Below are 21,534 nucleotides of genomic sequence, written 5' to 3' on the forward strand. Positions count from 1 at the left end.
TGTAAGCTTTGTTTCAAGAAATAACAGACAATCCTTTACTCCTCATAATGAACGCTGCTAAAGGCCCCATTTGTGGACAAATTATTTTAGTTGTAAAATGTTTGATTATGAGGATTCAAAGGGTCACTCGTGGAAGCGTTTGTTGTCCACAAAGAACTATTAGAAGTTGACTTAGCTTTCGCTAGAAAAGGTAGCAAAGGTGCTCCAAACCTGCGCTCTTCCTAATGGCCAGCAGGGGTCTCCTGCCTGAGTTTTGTTTGAACAATTATATTATGAAAAATCCACTTTTACAGTGTTTTTCAACATATATTTGGGTAACCTGAGTGTCTACCGACCCACAGAATGTGAAATAAACCCATCCAGTCCTTTGTTTGTGGTCTGCATAAGTCTTACAACACAGAGGAAAATGCTCTGTTTCAAATTTGCTCAACTTGTGATGTCACAGTGGGATTCTGGTAAAAGAAAATACCCTCCCCTCCCCTGGTGACTCCACCCCCAGCCTAGATTAAAACTTTTGCGCAGGTCAACTGTTTTTATTCTCCCTTAGCTAAGGAGTGATGTCTACTATTGGGAAAACTCGGGGAGGGGGAGTCATTGCATTTAAAGAGACACACACCTAATTGCAGGGATCATTCAATCTATTTGGTATTGAAATATGCTAATTATTAAGCCAACTGTATCCACTATGGCCAACGCAGTTGTGTGGTACAGCTTCAAAAAACACTTGTGATTATTTTAACTTGTTGGCGATGGTAAGAATCCAAGATGGGAAATGGGACACACTAAAACATGATGTAGGTTCTTACTAGTTGCAAAAATGTTGAAAATGATGACGAGAAATGGATTGATGTCACCATGGCCATCTTACATGACAGAGTTATAATGCTGTTACTATTTTCTGATCTTTCACGACTATTGTAAAATAAAAGTAGTAAAATCCATGATATCAATATAACATAATTTATCATCTTGTAAAAGTTGTTATGGCTGTTCTGGAATTTAACCGTCTGCAATTTGGTTGAAAAGAAGAAGTGGCATACTGTGACTGTGAAAGCATTCACAAACAGCGGCCTTGTGCTAATAAAGCAGCTTAAGAGTTGGATTAATGGACCGTTAAACCAAAGCAATGAGCAAACAGAGGCTAAATAATCATTTTATTTATGTTTATGTCCTCATAATTAACTGTGATTGATCCCTACAATCTGCATCTTTGATTAAAGACACAGTCTTTGCGCCAATAACAAATGCAACTCTAAAGGATTTAACTGAGAGACAGATTAGTTCACGATTGAACTTCTAATTCTCCGTTTTTAATGAGAAATAACTCAACTAGCAAAAAGCCTCACAGTACAAAGCGACTGCACTATTAAAAGATCAAACAAGGACAGTTATTATGTTCCTAGAAAACGGGACTTTGAAGTAGGTTGTGAAGAAGGATTCTCAGAGATTTGACTATCAGACCTGGAGAGGCATCCGGGACTACCAGAGCTCTGACCGACCAGCCAGGCTGCTGCAGAGCGCTGGCTATTTGTTTAGGAGGCCCAGGGGAAGATGACACAAAGTACTATCTGCCTTTCTTTCCCTTCTTTGGTGGCTCATACCTGCTATCTGTATTCATGCCCTCCATGGGAATATGAGTGGCATGTATAGCCTTTACATTCCTCTTTCTCTCTCGGTTGTCATGGCAGCCTCATTCAGTCAGGAGAACCTTAGAATACCTTCTCTTTTTATTTATTATTAAACATCCTTTAAACCAACACTGTGGATAGATATAAGTGTTTGTGATATTTAAATTGCAAGGTTCCAACTGGCTAAATGAAGCCGTTAATCACACAAGCCTTCATGTGAGGTCAGAGAGCGTGTAAACACAGTTAAAAGACGGTAATATAAACAGGATTAAGTTAATGTCAATGAAACATAGGGATGAAAGTGGGCGATCATGAGGAAGATAAAGGGGTAACACGTTGTTCGCTCTCAATAAAGTGACAGTAAAGTCATTTTAAATATACCATGTGTGTATGATCCTGCAACCGACCGGCCCCCTAAGGACGTGGGTCGGTGGTGCACAGGATACCCTGTTGGTTGTTCAAGATCAAATGTATGTTGACTTGCAGGATTGAAGAATTCACAAATTCTCTAAATTCAATTACAGACCTTTAAATGTGTGACTGATTTATTCTGAGTAAACAAAGAGGCAGCGTTCAGAGGCCATTATGGAAAAATTTTGATTATGTGCCATAAGACCTTCAATGACATTTTTTCTGATGGAGCCTGACTATCTTCTAGATTTTACACACATTTAACTGTTGCAGTGACATTGTAAACTTTTTGCCTGTGTCCTGTGTACTTGCAGAACGGCCTGATGGTGAAAGTCACAGAAACTTGTCCGGAGCTCAACTGCACCGCCAGTGAACAGATCTTACCAGACGGCAGATGCTGCAATGTTTGCAGAGGTATGTCTTTGTTCTTTTCTAAACTCTTCTCAGTTGCATGAATCACTGTTGGACGTGCACACACCGCTCCCCCGCCGCTGAGAGTAAAAGAGTGTAAACACAGTCGGTCTGCCTGCTGCTGATTCAGGCTGCTCCTCTGCAATTCTTCTGTTTCTCTCCTCTTCCTCCTGCTATGCATGCTTTCTTGGCTGAGATACTTATCAGAGCAGATTGGCCTGTCTGCTATTGAGCACCTGCTATGCCAATTTGCCTGTACCCCGCTGCTTTGGCAGGGAGGTACCACAGGGTAAATAGCCACCGGTAATTCAGTAAATACATTGAATAAACAAACTGTAGGAGGCTGTCAGATATAGAGCCATAATGAAAGAAATGCAGGAAAGCTTCTGAGCAAAGGAAATTGCACTCTTGTTTGGGTGAGATAAGCAGCATGCCTTAGACCCATGGTATATAGACGAGAGGAAGATGAAAAGAAAGGGTAATAGAGAAGGAAAAGAAAAGGCAGGAATGGTAAGGAGAGAAGGAGAGAATATGAAAGAGGAAAGGTTAGGAGTGTTGAGGAAGAGATAGGAAAGGAAGAAAAGAAGAAGGCGGGAGGAAATGTTAGGTCCCGAACCTGCAATGCTGAAAAGAAATGAAAAGTAGGAGGGAAAGGGTCAAGAGTGTAAAGCACAGCATGAGAGGAGAGAAGGGGGGAAAAAGGAGGGGGAGGGGGGGATAGTGAAGGCTGGAAAAAGATAGACATGAGAAGGAGGTTAAGATGATGAGAGAGGAAATGTTTAAAGTGTAAAGGGAACGAGAGAGGAGGAAATAGTAAGTCATGCTTTGTTAAAAGCAGAATAGAAGATAAAGAAGAGGTATGGGGAAAGGAAATGCTAAAGAGCAGCATATGAAAGGAAAGGAAGTAGACAAAAGCGAGGAAAAAATTAGGGAATAAGAGATGGAAAATAAGAGAAGGAAGTTTTAGAGTGGAGAGAAAGAGATATATAGAGAAAAATATTAAGTCTTAGATCTCCTGGGTTAAAAATAAAGGAAAGGAAAAGCAGGAGAGAAGGAGTAAGCGGCACAGGTGTTGAGAAGAAGATGAAAGGATACGCTAAGAGGAGAGTAAAGGAAAGGACGACGAGGGCAGGGGAGGGCGATGAGAATAGAGAAAGACAGAGATTTATTGTGCTGGAAAGAAAGTTAGTAAGTAAGAAAAGTTTTTTTAATGAAGCGCAATTCACAGTGTACAGACTCTTTTTCTGATATTTAAAAAGCTTAATTAAGTTGGAATACGACAACAAACCGTCTCCCTCTAGATTTGTTTGCCCTTTCAGTATCTAGGTCCCAAACAGCTTCTGTAAATATTAATGGGCAAAGCCTGACGTCACCCATCCGTTACTGCAGGGGGCTTTTGAGTCCCATTGATGGAAATGCTGTACCTTTCAGTCAACCTATAACGACAGGCTGGGAGCTGAGGCGGGTTTTAAGCCTGTTAACAAACTGTTACTCGGCGCCCACCATCAGGTCAATTATGCGCCTTATTGTGAGTAACGCTAATCCTTCATCAAATCTAAACGGATGATTTATTAAAAAAAAATCATCCCCCCTGTACAGTGTGTGCTGATCAAGACATGAGCTAATCAGACCTATTTGGATTGTAAACATGTTAATTTATGTTGTCAAAACAGGCTTTTTTCATACATGTGTGTGTGTATGTGACTTCTGGTGCTTCTGCAGCCAGCCTCAAGCGAACACTCGACGAACTGCAGGATTTTGCACTCCCTCGCTGGCTTCATTTTTCAACACTGGAGGCGGTTGCCACTTGACCCCGACCTCCTTATAGAAGTACACATAAAAATGTCAAAATGAAGATTTAAGGGCTGTCACCATTATCATGTTAAACGTAATGATTCTAAGGTCCGAAATTAACACATCATTTTTTTTTAATGTGCATTTATCTCATGCTGTTTTGTCCCTTTCAGCTCACCGTATTAAAGCCGCTGTAGTGTCTTCCTGAAGCAACGGTGATAGAAAATAATGACACCACTGTGACATTGATTGGCTCATTTCACTTAAAAAAAACCTCCCAGATAGCTCAGTTGACGAGTCAAATGTAATATGAATCCTAAAAATGTCTCTTTTTTAACGTTTACTTTAGCTGTGTTTATTTACTTTTCGATCTTTCACCAGTTCCTTTTTCTATGGTTAAGTTCATGTCGAAACTTTTCGATATGCTGGGAGTGCAGTGTTTTTTTTCCAAACAGGAAATAAAGTACATTAGCAATAGCCAGTAAAAAATACAAAATAAAAGTATATTAAAATTGATGGTAAAAGTCACAGAGGTCTTTGTGGTCAGATAGGCGTGTACTCTTCTCCACCATGCACACACTTACACATCTTGGTTAATCAGACCCTTTAGTTGTATGCAGCGCTTTGCAGGATGCTGCTGTCGACGTCGAAAGAATAGTGCAGACGCAGCTCTTTCCTCAGTAATGGCTCCCCAGGCTCTCCGCCTCTCGGGGCTTTTATGTGCAGCCGGTCTGTCTTTCATTACAGGCCATGATGGGCTACATCAGCTCCTATACTTACAGAGCAGGGGACCCATCATCTCTCAACAGTCTGCCTGTACATCAGACAGACCGATTCTCGCAACATCTTGTCTCTCTGTCCTCCCTCTCATGTACCGGAACACCTGAAGGAGCACGGCTGGGTTAGGTTTTAACACGACAAAACATTGGGAGTGGAGGTGGTAAAGTTTCTCTCCACCTCCACAAACAGTCAGTGTTTTTGATCCCAGTACTGGTGACATGTGTCCAAGCCAACACAATAACCATATGAAAGCCCTTGAGGAATCCTGAATCCTGTCACTACATTTGCAACTTCGCAGGCGCTGACTTGCTATTGCCAAACCATTTTGTATCTTGCTTCCTTTCCGAGGATGACAGCTAAAAAGCCTGTGTTTCATAGCCCAAATATCAAAAATGTTCAAGAAAACCACTTTGGTTCCATTTCTTAAGCATGTTTTACAATCTCATACTGTAGCTTCTGCACAACAAAGCTAACAATCAACTTTAATGCCAACTTATTAGTCATGAGCTCATGTGATGCAGTGTGCTATTTTTGAGGCAACACTTTATACATTTAGTTGTTTACACTCTCATTATTACACTTCTGTGTTGGAGATGCAGCAGCTGCTTTAACTGTGTCCATTCCTCTTTAAGGCTTTCCTTGCTCTTGTTTTGTTAAGCACAACGATGAAGACCTTGTGTTGTCGTACATGGTTTAACAAAACTGGAGACTCTTATAGTAACGTCTGTTTGTGTCTCTACACATAACCACTAATCAAAACCCAATGAAATGAACACACGCTGCTTACTGGAGCTGCAGAATGAGTCAATGAAACAGGAGCAGACTGTAGCCATTATTAACCATAGCCAGTTATACTTTTCATTACTGTCACAATGAGTGCAGGTGGGTTAGCTGTTCAATCATTTCACTTGGTTTGAATGAATGAATGATATAACAAAGAGTAAGGGTTAGACCTGCTCTTTTGTAAAGTGTCTTGAGAGAACATTTGCTATGATTTTGGGCTATACAAGAAAAGATTGATTGGTTGGTTGATTGGTTGAGCAGACTTTTTAAGGCCTTTGTCAGCCTCTTTTTTTTTTCTTGCTTGCCAAAAAGAAAAGATACCAAAAAGATACTAAAACAAACCAATTAGCCATAGCTTTAACTCATGCAGGATTGAGAGTACACTTACATTTTCAAAAAGCAACCTTTCCAAACACTTTATAATAATGTCACAATATTCAACATTAACTTGCCTATACAACACTAGCAGAATCAGAAGTGCCCTCATAACACTGAGTGGCTGACTCTGAAAATAAGCGGGTGTGGGTGTTAAGTGGATATGCATTTTTTTCTCACTTTCTTGTCAGGGAGACAAAGAGTAAAGTCAAAATAATAATCATAATAATCAAACTCTCCATTCATCCAGTTCAGTGAGTCTTTTTAAGCATTTGGCTAAAAAGGAGCAATGACATCGTCTGAGATCTTCCTACAGGAGCAGCTTTTTCTGAGTGGATGAATTTTAATGTTGTGTGTGTGTGTAAATGTTTTTGTAGAAATTCAAACCTTTTCACCGCACCATATTAATTTAGTCAGAAACTTTTTCCCCCCCCCCATCAAGTTTCTTGCCAACCACAGTACTGCGTGTGTTTGTCAGCTTGTAACTGCACGTACAGCCATGAGTGTGTGTGTGTGTGTGTGTGTGTGTGTGTGTGTGTGTGTGTGTGTGTGTTTCCGCACACAGCTTTTCACAACCTTGTGTGAGCAAAAAAAAGACCAGAGTAAATTGTGGCTTCCTTTGTTCCTCTCTTTGACAGGTTACGATTTCTGTGCGGAGGGAGTCATCTGTGGAGAAAACTCTGAGTGTAAAAATCGGAATACTAAAGCGGAGTGCGAATGCAAGAGCGGCTACGCCTCCGTCCACGGGGATTCTACCTACTGTGAAGGTAGGACTGGATTTGAGTTGGGTCAGGGTCAGCTGAGGCTCAGCAGACTGACTCATATATTGGCCTAGCATGGTAAAAAGCAGTGTGATGTTTATTTATTATTTATGCAGGCTGTGTTTCACAGAGGGAGATTTTTACACAATCAGTACGTTTACCTGCAGTTAGAGAGAGGTGATTCATTGTGTTAATCAGACTAAAAATTGAGTTTGACCTGCAAGAAGGTCCAATAATAACTACCTGAAAGGTGACATATCGCCATCTACTGTAGTGGAGTCAGACATTGTTCAGTCAATAAATGGATTCTCCCCCGGTGCTCTTACAGTGGGACAAAGAGAGCAGTCCACTTAAAAGGCCTAATAGAGCTCTAACTGTATAGCTAGACTCAACTGTGCATGTAAACATACTGAGTGATTGTATGACGTGGTGATGATGACTGGCTGTGATTGGAGATGAGCGAGTGGTCAGTTAAAAGCTGGACTTGTTTTTTTGGCATCACAAATCTGACTAAGCACAGTCAGGATCGAGCACTTTTGGGGATTTTGAGGAAGTGTCCTCTGAACACTGTTCTGATTTGTTTGTGTCCGTTTCGGTTAAAGTTTCACTCAGGCTTAAAGTTGGTCAGAAAAAATGTTCCTGATTTTCATCCTCTCAATCATATATTGGAACGTTTGAAATGTTCGGCACAAGAAGTCTGTCCTTGCAGCGGCATTAATTGTAATGATGAAATTAGAGTACCAATAAAAACAAGGTTAAGGTCTGCGAGTTGATTCTTCTGCATGCCAAGACAAACCATGAAACCAATGCGATGCCCGCAATATCTGCAAGTTCCAAAATCAGTTTTTCAAGCCACTGCATGCTTTTAGAAAAAGGACATTCGAAAAGAGTTTGCGTAGTGGACTGGCACACTTTGTTTTTGCTCAAATCAAACTTTTGGTCACAGTACACAGCAGATCTTTTCACTTTTTATATTTGGTCTCTTGTTGATCCGTAGAAAGGCTAACAGCATGCTTATGCTTTAAACAGTCCTATATTTATCTTAAACCACAGTGTCCTCTGCTCTACACTGAGTCTGCTTCACATTTCCTAGAAAACATTTAATCTTCTAGAGTTTCCAGTCATTTCTTAGTGGATCCCTGGAAAAAGCCAGTTATCTCGAAGAGTGCCAGGGTGCTTCTTGTGTGCTGATTGTTGGACTTGGCTGAGATAAAACTCTAGTATGTCGGTGCTGGAGGCCCAGAGCACTTGTGATGGAGCTAATGGCCTTATTTGATTAAGAGGCTTGGGAACGGCGGTCGGCGGATTGAAGGATTTGCTCGATGCGCTGTTGCAGTTGTCTTTGGGACGGAGCCACAGCAGACTGGATTCAGTAAACGCGCTGAGAGCCGGGTAGCCACAAGCCCTCCAGTCTGTCTGCCTCTGTTTGATCTGCATGGTTAAGAGGTTTACCCAGAGCTCCAATCCAATCCACGGCAGTCCCACACCATATGAGTCAGGGCTGGGAAACACTGATTGTTAGATCAACTATGTAAATCGTGTATCCACGGCTCTACCGGCTATGACGGCATTATCCATGTTTAGGGTTTGCTCCCTGGAGGAAGCTCAAACTTCCATTGTAAGTGGATTAGCTGGTATCAAGCTGTACAGTATGATGATATTTGACATGGCTTCACTCACCTCCAACTTAAACTTGGCTTTGGATAACATGTCTTACACAGCAGACTGGGGAAACCTCGTTTTTCTTCTTTTTTATTTGACGTATAAACAAAGCCCAGCAGTCTGATTTGGTATCTCTGATAGCTTAATAGATGTTTTACAGCACAGATTAATTTCTCTTCCTGTATTTATAAACAGGATATTGTGTCTTGCTGGGACTCTAAGCTGTCATTAAATGTGGCCATTAAATCCTCGTAAATATTTTAACGTGCTGCTGAATGATTGAAGAGGAAACCATTTGCTGTTTAAGGAGGAACCAGAGGATTTAAAGACAGCTTGAGCTTTCTGCATTGCGTTGAGTCACCTTGTGGAGCCATAATTAGAGTCTGCTTCTCTTAAAGTTGAATATCTAATCATTCTCAATGGGATATTTTTCGGTGAGACACACCGCCCTGTGCCTCAGAAGTCAGGATAAGTGTTGGCGATGGGCCCTTACATCTCCTGGAGGAACACGTTGGATCACAAGACTTTTGTCCAACCATTGTTTTTTACTTTTTAATCATTTACAATACGCAGGCAAGTGGGGTTGAAGGTAAGACAAGACACCTCTGCTCCTGCAGCTGGGGGATTCTCTAGGCAGTATAAAAACAATAAAAACATCTGGCTCTACATCTTTGGGCTCATGTCAGTAATGTGATACAATCTGACACGTCTCCGTTCATAGCATTAGTAAACTCTGGAGGCTTCTTAAATAGAAACTCTGGGCTGTTAGAATTCACATTTAACTGAATGTTTCCACTTGTGGTGAAGTGAGAGAAGAGGACGAGGGCTCCAGGAGTCATTGCAGTCACATATTGAAGCTCTCTGCTCCCTTTTCTTTTGCAGTTATCTGTCAGTCATTACCTTGCTGTGGTTAATATTCCCACTCGATTAAGTTGATTTCCATGCTTCTGTACACACAAAGCAACACAAACATAGGCTCACTTTAATGATGACTCGTGTGTCACTAGCCTTTACCACCAAGGCTTGTGTGTTTATTTACTCCACTAAAGATGTATTAAGAATATGGTCTGGCATTGTTTTAGCTCTAAGCGAAGAGTCCAGTAGGAGGAAGAATATAATTTTGATAGATTTGTTTTTGTCAACACACAAAGTCTCCTACAAGGCTGACTGATGTCCCCCATATATTTTAAAACCAACCTTCTTCCCCTTCAAACCTTCAGATGCAGATTTACAAAGTTGTCAACATCTCTACACCCACACTAGAATTACAATGTGCAAGACAACTCTTCCACTATACCAATTTTCATGCATACTGTGCTCGGTTTTCACATTTCTCCCTTTGGTCTACCATGACTTTGTGCTCTAGCTCTGTCACTTCTCCCAAGCAGATGGTAGTCTTTGCTTTATTTCAGGTTTTCGTCTGGGCTATCCATACTGTAATCTCCCCCCAAATAAACTTCATTACCCAGGGGGCACTGCTCAACTCGGCTTTCTTAATATAGCACCTTTCATACATTTAAGCATGCGTCACAAAATGACAAATACAATAAAGAAATGATAACAGGTTGAATGGCAAAAGATGAACACTATAAAAAGAAAGAAGGCAAAAAAATAATTACGAAAGAAAAATAAAAATTACAATGACAATGAAAGTAAAAAATATGAATATAAAGTTCATGATATGCATCTGCTGTCTGCTTTTTCTATATATCTATCTAAAGAAAAAGGTGAGGAGTTGGGGCGGGCTTCAAGCCTCCTGGGAAACAACTCGCCAACCCGTCAGTCAACTCAGTCCCGCCCCTTATTTAGCAAAGTTATGAATAACTTTTAGGCTTTAAAAAGTAGTCAAAACTGACAAGTGTTGTCAATATTCAACCCTGTGTAATGTAAACCAATAAGGAAATAAGATATTCAGACCAAATTCATTTTTTAACCATGCTGTAAAAATATAAAAAAAGGTATTTTAACACGGGACCTAATAGGGAATTCCTTAGCTTTTGCAAGTGGACACTTGATAAACTGCACTGTTTTGCACTTCATTTTTCAACACTTTAAATTGCCAATAATTTAGATTAAGCTGCACACGAGCATGCCATCAGCAGAGCACATTGTAATCATGAAGCTGCTACACTGACCATGGCAGCCTTGAAGAATTGTGCAGCTCCTGTTTTTTTTTTATCATTTGATCCCTTAACAGGCAAAATTAAAAAGACGAGTTTGAAAAGGGTAGTTAAAAAGTATTTAAACCTCCTACTTCCCAACTCTGGTGCTGAAGGACTCAACAAAGGCCTTTTACTCTCATCTGTCTTGTTTATATTGTCAGTGATTTTTTTCCCCGAGTCCCATCAGATCTCCTGTAATCTCTCTCGGTTCCCAGAGGACACAGAAGTTAACAATGTTGTTGTAGTTTTGCTGACAGCTTGTCAATCGTAACCTAAAAAAAAAAAAAAACAGTTATTGTCGGGTACATTGGGTTGAGCCCAGCCCAATAAGGCTGCAAATATAAAGCGAGAGCTACACTTTAGAGAATAGTTGCATCACCTAAGGACAAACAACATTATCCACTGTTTCCTAGCTGCGTGCTGCAGGGACTCTCGCTCCCAAACGGCCGGTTGTTAACACAGAGGCAGCTCTGTATATCTTTCTCCCTCGGCGGGTAAAACCCCAGCAGGGATCTAATGTTGAACCAAAGTGCTTCTAGAAAGTGTAATCTTTCTTTCATTGCACATGTTCTCCGTTTTATATGAACCCTCTTTTCCCTCAATACAGCCAAATGATCCCCCTCTCTGCAGGAAGTTTTATATATGTATATATACACATATATATAGAAATACAGCCTCTCAAGTGATTCCGCTATGCTCTTCTTTTTTCCCTCCATGTTTCAAATTAAAGGCTCCCAACACTGCAGCGCGGCCTTGGAAATGTTTATGGGCGAGCACATTAGGGAAAAGTCAGAGCAGTTACCAAGACGCTGGAGTCGAGTGGAGTATCTTCACATATGCAGCGATGAAGCTTATTTCCATAGAAATGGTCTCAGGAGCTTGTTGTGAAGGATCCTCCCGCTGTTGAGAATCCTCACGGGTCACTCCACACACATTAATGGCGGCATTAGCGCCTCATTTGCCCTGCAACTCTTATGTGTGCGACTCGAATGGCCTTGTTTTACATATAAAGGTGGATTTGTTTCTCCGCCTCACCAGCTCTGAGTTGAGTTTGGTTTTAGTTGCTGAGTGTAATTAGGTATAATTACTGTTACATGCTTTTGATCAAAGTGTACTCACTGCCTCTCCACTTCACATTGATGTCAATTACCATCTGGGGCTGCATTCTTCTGCAGTTTTACCTGCCCTTCAGACCACAGTTTATTTTCTGCTATGGGGGTAATAAGATTAGCGCCCAGTGTGAGGCCTGAACATGGAACCTAACGGGGCTATTTCTGTTTGTTCAGCTCGCTTTCATTTAGCTCCGGAGCAGCAGAAACTCCTCGTGGTTCAGGCACCAAGCTCTCTGATGTGTCCCCCTAAGCTAATAGGCTCTGGGGAAGCACTTTATGATGTCCCTGATCTCCAGTCAATCTCTGCTGACACCACAGCAGATTTCAGCTCTTCTCCTCTTTGCTCAGTCTTTCTCCTTTTAGCTTTTACCACTCACCTATAATGTGCAGCGACTTTGGTGCTAGTAACGTCACTGTTACTGCAGTTGGAGCTGCTGCTGTAGCTCACTTCAGACATGTTGTGGATGATGCCAGAGGATATCAATCAGTGTGTTCATACTGTACACACCATTTCACGCAAAAACACGTCAGTGTCAAATTAAAGGAGGAGAAGTTGTCTGCGGCAATGGTGTTGTCATAACATCATATTGAATAGCGTTGTATGAGTGCCCTCATAACACTGAGTGGCTTACTCTGAAAATAAGCTCAATAAAATCACTTCAGAGCTAATTATGTCTGCAGCCTCAACAGTCTGATATGTGTCTATGTGGTGTTTTACATCAAATCTATCGAGTGAGTGTTGGTGTGGGTGTTAAGTGGCTCTGCATTTGTGCACTTTCTGGTCAGGAAGGCAAACTTGTAAAGTCAAAATAATAATGATAATAATCAAACTCTCCATTCATCCACACACCAGTACTCCCTCTGATATGTATAAGAAAGGATGACATCCATCTTCTTCCGCTTATCTGAGGTCAGTAAGTAAGTCCACACAGACTTCCTTCTCCCCAGCAACCTTTTCTAGCTCTTCCTGGGGGGATTCCGAGGCGTTCCCAGGCCAGACAGGATATACAGTATAATCCCTCCAGTGAACTCTGGGTCTACACCGGGGTCTCCTCCCAGTTTGACGTGCCCTGAAAACCTCCAGACACTTTGAATTAGCTAATGAGGCATATTAGCAAAAGTCTCTATTCTTTTTTTTTTTTTTTTGAATGAGTCCTTTCAGGCTCGTGGGTGTAACTCTTTTAAAAGCTCTATATGAAGCAAACATACCTGGTTGATCATCGTGGGAGAAAAGAAATGTGTGACAAACCAGTTAATCACTTTTCTGACTTATCTCTACAAGTAGATCAGCAGTTACTGGAAAGGAGATTAAATCTCCTAACAGAGAAAGAACAACACCTGTTATGCAGCTTGAAACACTTTTTGGCAGTCTAATGCTTATGAGGCTTCACTAGATGTATTGTGTTGGATGAGAAAATGTAACTTATTGAACTTTTAAAAAAAATATTATTATTTGCATTTGTTTCTTTAATTTTGTGAGGCAGCAATGGGGGGACAGGAAATGTGGGGAGAGAGAGAGTGGGGGATGACATGCACCAAATAGCATCAAAACTTGGAGTTGAACCTGCGAGTGTAATGAGGTCTCTGGCTTTGTACATATACAGGGGACCTCTAATAGCACCTTTTTTGCACTTTTTAGAGATCTTCTACTCAAGATTAGAACTTTCTGGTATATCTTTGGACTTCTGAAAGTACTCAGGTCTGACCATACTCTTTGTTATATTCCTCACAAAGACCCAACATTAATCCATCATGAGCTCAGCACTCTGCCGCATTTGGCAAAGTTACAGTGGCAAAGAAAAACTTCTTCTAAGAGGCAGAAACCTCGAGCAGAACCAGACTGATGTTGAACAGCCATATGTCGCTACAGTAAGGGGCTTGGGCAAGAGAGAGAGATGATGAGACAAACAAACAGAGTAACAACAACAAGGAATACAATGTAGCTACAATGCCAGTAATAATGGAAAAAGTACATGTGCTAACTATGGTAACAGACCAATGAGTCTAATATTAGCAACATTAGCAACTATAATGACAATGCAATAGGGAGGACTGATAGTGTCAATCATAGCAGCAGAAGTTGAGCGGCTCTTAGATTCATATTAACATGTATAATAGTGACTGAAAACGTTTGTTGCAGCCTCTCTTGATAATGCACAGACGTCACTGTAGACACTTTCTGACACCTGACCCTTTAATTGTCGTTGTCTTTTTCCTTGAATCTTTTTTCCACCCTAAAGCAGAGGCTTTTGTGGCTGGTCAAATACATGCTTCCCACGTCATGTGCTTGTCATTAGCCCTGTCCGCCGAGATGCTCCCAGCCGATAACGTCGTATCCTCACCCCCAAAGACCCCGTGGGGATTAGGGAAGTCATTTACGGAGGACTTACCCCCGTCTCGTCCCTCAATATTGCCGAGTCTGATAGAGAAACTGTTATCACATGTTTGCAGATGAGCTGAGATGAACTGGGCATTTGGCGTCTGGGTGGTACACACTGACTCTCTGACTGACAGACAGATTGAGAGATTTATTTCAGTGGGAGGTTGCAGCTACAAACAGACAGACAGAGACAGATCCCTGGGAGTGCAGAGCTGCAGGAATCATATCCACAGAGGTTGGGAAGAGAGCTAATCAAGGCCAGCGCCTTCCTGCAGAGCCTCCACAGTAGGATTTGCAGGCGTGTGTGTTCGGGTTTGTGCGGGGTTGTGTGTCTTTAGCTGTCCCTGGGTTTTCCAGATAAGCTTAGGAAAACATGATGTGTCTCCAGCCGGTGTGCATCACCTCCCGATATGCTACTGCTAATCCGCTAAAACTAACAGCTATTGCTCGCTTTTCCCTGCAGAGACCGGTCACACAGGAGCCAGAGGAAAACATGAAAATACACACATACACATGTCATTTGTCACGGCTTTACTCATCCTATGTCACAGACCACTTCATCGTCAAGTCGTTACTGTTAATGTTCTCCAATGAGAGCAAATGAGATGTGTGCTGAGAGGTGTAATGCAAAAGAAGGTGATGTATTGATTGTGAGCGGTTGAGATAATCCTCATTTGTTCTCATTCAGCCCTGGGATGATGGGAGCAGCGGCGTGCGTCTGTCTTTTTTTGTGGCTCTGGCGAGTGCCGCTGGCTGAATTGGCTCTCACTCAGTGGCATTAAAGAGTAATTGGTCGTGTTTGTGCTTCTACAAATCAATCAGGTCCTCTGTGGGAACTCTACCGCCGTCGTGTTGAAACAAGGATGTAACGACAGGAAGTGAATGAGCAACGGCGTCTGCTCCTCCTCAGAGCTGAGAGAGAGCAAGAGAGGGTCGAGGTGGGTCGAAAAAGGAAGAGGGAAAAAGCAGTGTGTCAAAAAGGTGGAGAGAAGCGGAATGGAAGACTCCTCTTTAAACATTTACTGAAAGCTTAACTCCTAATAAAAGTCAATTTTGGTTTGGTCATTTCTTTAAAGAAGAAATGCACATTAAAATCACGCTGATCCTTCCCACGACCAACGTAATGTGCTTTACATCGGTGTTGGCCAAACCTCTTTGTCTTGCCTGCAGCTTGTTCAGCTTGTTTGGATCGGTTTGGACAGACGATGGCAGCTGTACTTAAAAGAGAAGCAAAGACAAATTCTCTGTGATTTTCATATCTGGAAGTTCTGGGAAGCTCAGTCTACCTTGTCTGGGGAGTCATGAAAAGAATTCATTGTGATCTACGTCAATAAGCGGCCGGCTGGTGAACCTTAAAGAAGTCTTTTGACAATTTCAAGTCAAGAAAAGGCTACATGTATAATAAATAGTTTCACAGTGTGCTAATGAAATAAACCAGCATCCAAGACTTTTTGTTCTTGTTCGACTCATTCAATGTTTGACTCGATATAATTTCATTCCAACATGTTATGTGGATACATTTTCTATCAGTGTCTTCATTGTTGTATAGATAGGACAGTGGATAGAGTCGGAGATTCAAACCCGGGCCGCTCGGAGGACAACAGCCCTAACCACTACGCTACCAGCGCCCCTTTTGAGATGCTTTAACACAAAAAAGGCAGCTTTCTCTACTTTTGTTGATACTCGTTGTTGCTGCAAGTCAAGCCTTGGCTGCTTGGTCGATGTCTGTATTGTGCTTTTACCTTGAGCGCCACTCAGGGTTCGTAGTTCTTAAGCTACTAGCCTTGTGTAACTCCCTGATAGCATGTTATGTTATGTTGTGTAATATTCGATGTCGAGTCCACAGCAGCTGAGAGTTGTTTCTTGCATGGGAACAGATTACACTCCTCTGTCACATTCTTGTCGTGTCGCACAACAAATTAAAAGTAGCGTGCATATCTCCAAGCCCCAAAAGGTGTCTTGATTTGAACCGCTCTGACATTTTGGTTTTCCTTCTCCATGGACTTGAGCAAGCGTCAAGGCAGTTAAGTGTAGCGTAAGCGTTCATGAAAAGGAACATTTGAATGTTTCATTATTATGTTTCATAACTATGTAACTGTTTTATATTTATCTACATGGCTGTTAGTTGTTGGTAAGAAACTGTGTTGATTGTGCTGCAGCCTTGATTGGCCAGGACACTCTCGAAAAATATATTTTTAATTTCATCATGTTTTTTCATGGTAAATAAAGGTGAAAACAAAGTATCGCAAGTAACGAGATTACTGAAGTTAGCAACAGTAATGCGTTACATTGCTGTATTACAGACAAGTGTAATCTAATTACAGTAAAGGGCAACTAATTAAAGCGTTTCCCCCAGCATGGGTCTATACTGTGGTCCCAAAATCTCATCAAATCCGCCCCAGGTAGAGAGAGATTTGCCCATCAATTCCCCTCCAAATGTAGCCAAAAGGTCAATAGTTGTATCCTTGAACCAGCAGGGTAAATGTGAGTGGGGAAAGTTGGAAAAATCTGCAGTGCTTGCCCCTCCTTCATTACCACCGCTGAAGTGCCCTTGAACAAGGCTCCTCACCGTCAAACTGCTCCAGTGGGCTGCTCAGCGGCCAGAAGATAACAGACAGTGGATTTACTGTGCAGCTTGCAGGATTCAATTTGTTTAACTGTGTGGGTGAGAAAGAGAGCACAGAGAAATTCAAATAACTTGAAACCCATTGTTGTTCATTTGGAAACAGGTATTGCCAAACGGAAATGGTAAATGGACTTGAGTTTGTATCACACTTTTCTAGTCTTCTGACTACTCAAAGCGCTTTTACACAGCAGGTCACACCTACACATTCACACACTGATGGTAGAGGTTGTTATGTAGTGAGACCATCAGAAGTAACTAAACCCATTCATACACATTCATACGTTGCTGACAAAGCAGCGGGAGCTACTTGGGGTTAAGTGTCTTACCCAAGGACACATCGTACATGTTGCTGCAGGAGCTGGGGATCGAACCCCCGACTTTCCAGTTGGTAGAGACGACCGACTCTACCAACTTGTACAGTCTATAGTCCGCCAAGCATGCAGGCCCCGTTTGAGTCCCACCTGCAGCTTCTTTACTGCATGCCATTCCCCACTCTCTCTCTCCTTTATTTTTTACTCTATCCCTCACTGTCCAACCAAAGTAAGAGCTGGAAAAGCCGAAAAATAAATCTTCAAAAAAAAAAATGTGCCTGCCATGCTAAAGGCTGAGATGTAAGAGGCTGCAAAACGTGGCTGTAAGGAGTCAGACTGAGCAAACTCAAACAGTTACAGCAAATATACAGGTCTAAAACGAACCTCATGCTGTATATGGGTGTGAACCCCCTCCTTTGTTCAAACATGACCACCTGAAGAAGACCTCTTGTCGAAACGTTATGATTGTAATGATTAATTAAAACGTTTTTCTAACATTTGAAAAAATATTGGGGCCTATCTTCTTCCGCTGAAACAAACCCGCCAAGGTTAATTTGAAAAGGAAACAAAGGCAAGCTGTTTGTTTTAAATATAGATCACAGTTCGAAGACCTACTTTCAGATTGAACTCGGGCTTACCTTATTATTGTAGCTATGTCCCAGTTAAGTTTGTGAGAGTAATGTTGCCACAGCTGATGGAAACATCGGCTAAAGCTGCAAAGGCCTGGTTATTTAGAAGACTTTCTCTGAGGTGTTTTTAACTGGTTATAAAACACACTGAATGAAAAAGTGATGCCTCTTTATGACCTACAAAAGAGAACGGGACTATTAGTGACACGACTGATTGTTTGTACAAAGCTATTTTCAACTATTTTATGTGTCCAAGGAAGCCGTTCAGGACACAGAGGGTGACTTTTCTTACATTTTCCAAAGGTAAAAAAAAGTTTAATTAATGATGCAGTTAAAGGAAGCAGGACAAGAATGTATTTTTTTTGCATGACATGATCAACGGGAAGATAAAGACATTCTGCTTCCTCCTATGAGAACTCAAACACAAACCATCCTTACATTAGCTTAGAAAAACAGAGGTTACAAAAAATGCAAATTGCCTGCTAACAGACAAGAAAACAGATTCACATTCACATGACTTTATTAATTCCAGAAGGGCGATTCAGTTTAAGACAGACTGGCAGCAGTTTAAAAAATAACGATGAAACCCTCCCATAAAGAGGAAATTATATCCAAGAAACATCAAGAACAGTTGTGCAACCCGGGATCTGTCCATGGTGCTGAAAGTCTAAGTCTAGAAACAGACTCCTCTGTGAGCAGTGGGTGCATGGACTCGACCCCCCCCCCCCCCCCCCCCCCCCCCCCCCCCCCAGTGAAACACTGGCAGAGGTCTCCTGGAGCCACAGTGGGTGACAAAGGTCACTGAAAGACCTGTAATGAATTACAGTCATTTCCCTGAACGACAGCATGTGTGCATGTGTGTGTGTGTGTGTGTGTGTGTGTGTGTGTGTGTGTGTGTGTGTGTGTCTGTGCTGCTCCTGCCCTGTCCCACTTCTCAAACCCTCTTCTGGGTGGCATCCATCTCCGCCATCTGCACTCTGCACTGCCTGCATGTACTGCTGCACTGACAGCCAACGCTGTCCTTGGCATCCCTGCGTTCCCTCGCCTCATTCCTCATATGGTTATTTACCCCTGCTTATTCCCATTCTATTTCCTGACCATTTCTGAGCTGTAGGGGATTGTGCGGGTAATCCCTGAGCCAGAGGCCTTGCTGGCTTTGGGTTTTTTTTTTGGTTTTTTTTGGACTAAAGTGTTCAAATGTTCCGTTGGAATCAAGCCTGAAAGCTCCTCTGTAAGCCTGAAAAACGTATTTGCATGAAGTAGCCTAGTGGCAGTGAATGCAGATTGTCTGCAGGCCCTGTTGTTTTATTTCATCAGCATTGATCCATCTTGTGCCCACAGACAAAAGACAATTTGCAATTGCTTATTATCAAATCGGGGGAGTTTGTGAAATGCCATAGCTGTTGCCAGATTTTCTATAAGAATCCTGTTTTCCTCCTCACAGAGTAAGGTATGCAGTCCTCCATCTTTTTCAATTAGGGCAGGCAAATTACAATAAATTGACTGACAAATCTCAGTTGAAGAGTTAGAATGTGTTTTTGTAGCGATGCGGGCTGAGGCATACACTTACCTCACTGTTACAAACTTTTTCATTTCTTTTAATCTCAGTCTTTTCTGAGGCACGACTAAATCTTTCCTCTCCTGGCTAAAAATGCCATCTCATGCTGTGTGTCATTTACTGACACTGTGGCACAAAAAAAACTTTTAGTTCTTGTAGACGCCCTGGCTCCCTCATACATATTTACCCATTGTGTCTATTTATTAGGCTGCAATGAGAGCTTGAGTACGCTTGATTCCCTGCAATCAAACATTATAGTAGCTTTAAGTAGACCCTTTTTTTTTTTTCTTCTTTTTTTTTACAGACATGGTGTGTTTGGTTGTCTGGTGTATTTTCTGACTATTGCTTTCAACACTGTGCCAGAAAGTAACAATTAAAGATAATTGGTACTCTGTAGAAATAAAAGGGGATGTTTTGATTATTCCCTTCATATTCAGGAAGAGACTGTTTGGACATGAAAGGGGAAATTGTCGCCCCATTCAAACAATTTTCATTGCCATTCAAAAAAGGCAGACCTCCACGTGTCACATCCTATTTTGGCTTCCACAATGAAAGCACTCAAGGTGATTGGCTGTGTGTTTTTGCCACAAAGGTGAAGACACGGCTTCTGTCGAGTGAGGAGACGGACCGACGACTCCTCCTCACTCTTCCCTTCAGACATCCCCAATCTGTTAATTACAGCTAGGACCACGGGGACTAATGATCATTTTCCACAGGGGTGGTAATGACACAATTATGAGTGTGAGGACATCAGTCATCTCCACTTAGCTCCGACACTGTCCTTGGCCTTTAAGACACACACACACACACACACACACACACACATAACACACACACACTCAGACAAGTGACCGCCACAAAAACTCAGATGACGGAGTGTCATTGAGCTAATTCACTCTCTTACACAGAGTTACTGGACTGACAAGGCTTTTTGAAAGACACAGCGAAATGAATCAAGTCCTACACCAGGAACTGTTTTTCAACAGTTTTCGATATCAATCTTTCTGTTACGGACCTGACACACCAAGGAGATCGTCGGCCGTCGTTCCTAGCTGGACCGTCGCTGAGCCCCCGTCTGCCCCTGTCTGGCTTTTTCCGTCGGCGTTCGGTGAGAGGAATCTCTCTGATTGGCCGTTCAGAGGTTTTCATTTCTCTCCAGCTCTCGACACAAGTTCAGGAAAGCCCCTCAAGCATGCAGCTGTAGTATCCATGCTTTCACCCATTAGTGCAGTTTCTCCTTATTTGTCTCCTCCGCCTCTTGTTTTCTTTTTCCACTAAAAGACAAAGGGCTGACAATGCCATCGCCCTTTTCAACTTTTTATCAGACATTATTCTCCATTAGTAGGCCACCTATAAGACGAGTGGTGAACGACAGCGGTGTGAAAATGGTCTTCTCGTATCAGAACAACGGACGACGGCCGCCTGCTGGCATGGAGAGGTATTTCCTGTCACCCATGCGTACGTGTTGGTTGTCCGTTGGCTGTAATCTTTGCGGTGTGTTCAAGTGCAACTTTTTGGCCAACAGGACATGAGACAGAGACACGGGCGGCCTTCGTCACCACTAGTTCTTTGCCGTCTGCTTGGTGTGTCAGGGCCTTCAGAGGGACATTGAGTGATTGAATGAATGCATTTTAAGCTCAGTGGTCCCTTCCTTTCTCGAAGGAATGATTGTAGTTTAGTGCGCCCAAGAACTTTACATTCCTCTGAAGTTCAGCTTTGTTTGGCGATTGATTTTTTTTAGCCATCAGAGTACATGTCAAGGATTTTCCCTTGGCGCAGTGATTTTCTGCTCATGGCCCACAAAGCACGGCGGCTCAGTGAGTGCTTTATGACCCAAATGTTCTGCCAGGCTGCCTTACATTCACACCATATTTAACTGCTGACAATTAAACCCGCCAACAACCTTTCGTTGTAACTGTCACAGCTTTAATTTAATGCTCCAGTGCAGGCGAGATGAGCTGTGACTTTATAAGAAAGCAGGGATGATGAAACGCACACATCACGGATATAAAGAACGTCCACACCAAGAGGGAGCAAAGGGTGAGCTGATCCAAGTGAACATTATGTCGTATGAAGAGTTCTCTTTTGGAAAAGGCTTCGATGTCAACGGAAACAGACACGGGTATTCTAATAATTCCCATATACTCATAT

At 42.1% G+C, this 21,534-nt stretch overlaps 1 protein-coding gene across 1 annotated transcript in view; it reads left to right on the forward strand.

Moving 5' to 3' along the window:
- Positions 1–21,534, forward strand: part of LOC132991998 (protein kinase C-binding protein NELL1-like) — a 259,382-nt gene that overhangs the window by 103,479 nt on the left and 134,369 nt on the right. The window contains exons 11-12 of the mRNA XM_061061100.1: positions 2,354–2,453; positions 6,821–6,949. Coding sequence (XP_060917083.1) covers positions 2,354–2,453; positions 6,821–6,949 — 229 coding nt within the window. The remainder of the gene's footprint in view (positions 1–2,353; positions 2,454–6,820; positions 6,950–21,534) is intronic.

Source organism: Labrus mixtus, chromosome 1, assembly GCF_963584025.1.
Source record: "Labrus mixtus chromosome 1, fLabMix1.1, whole genome shotgun sequence".
In the NCBI taxonomy this organism is placed as follows: domain Eukaryota; kingdom Metazoa; phylum Chordata; class Actinopteri; order Labriformes; family Labridae; genus Labrus; species Labrus mixtus.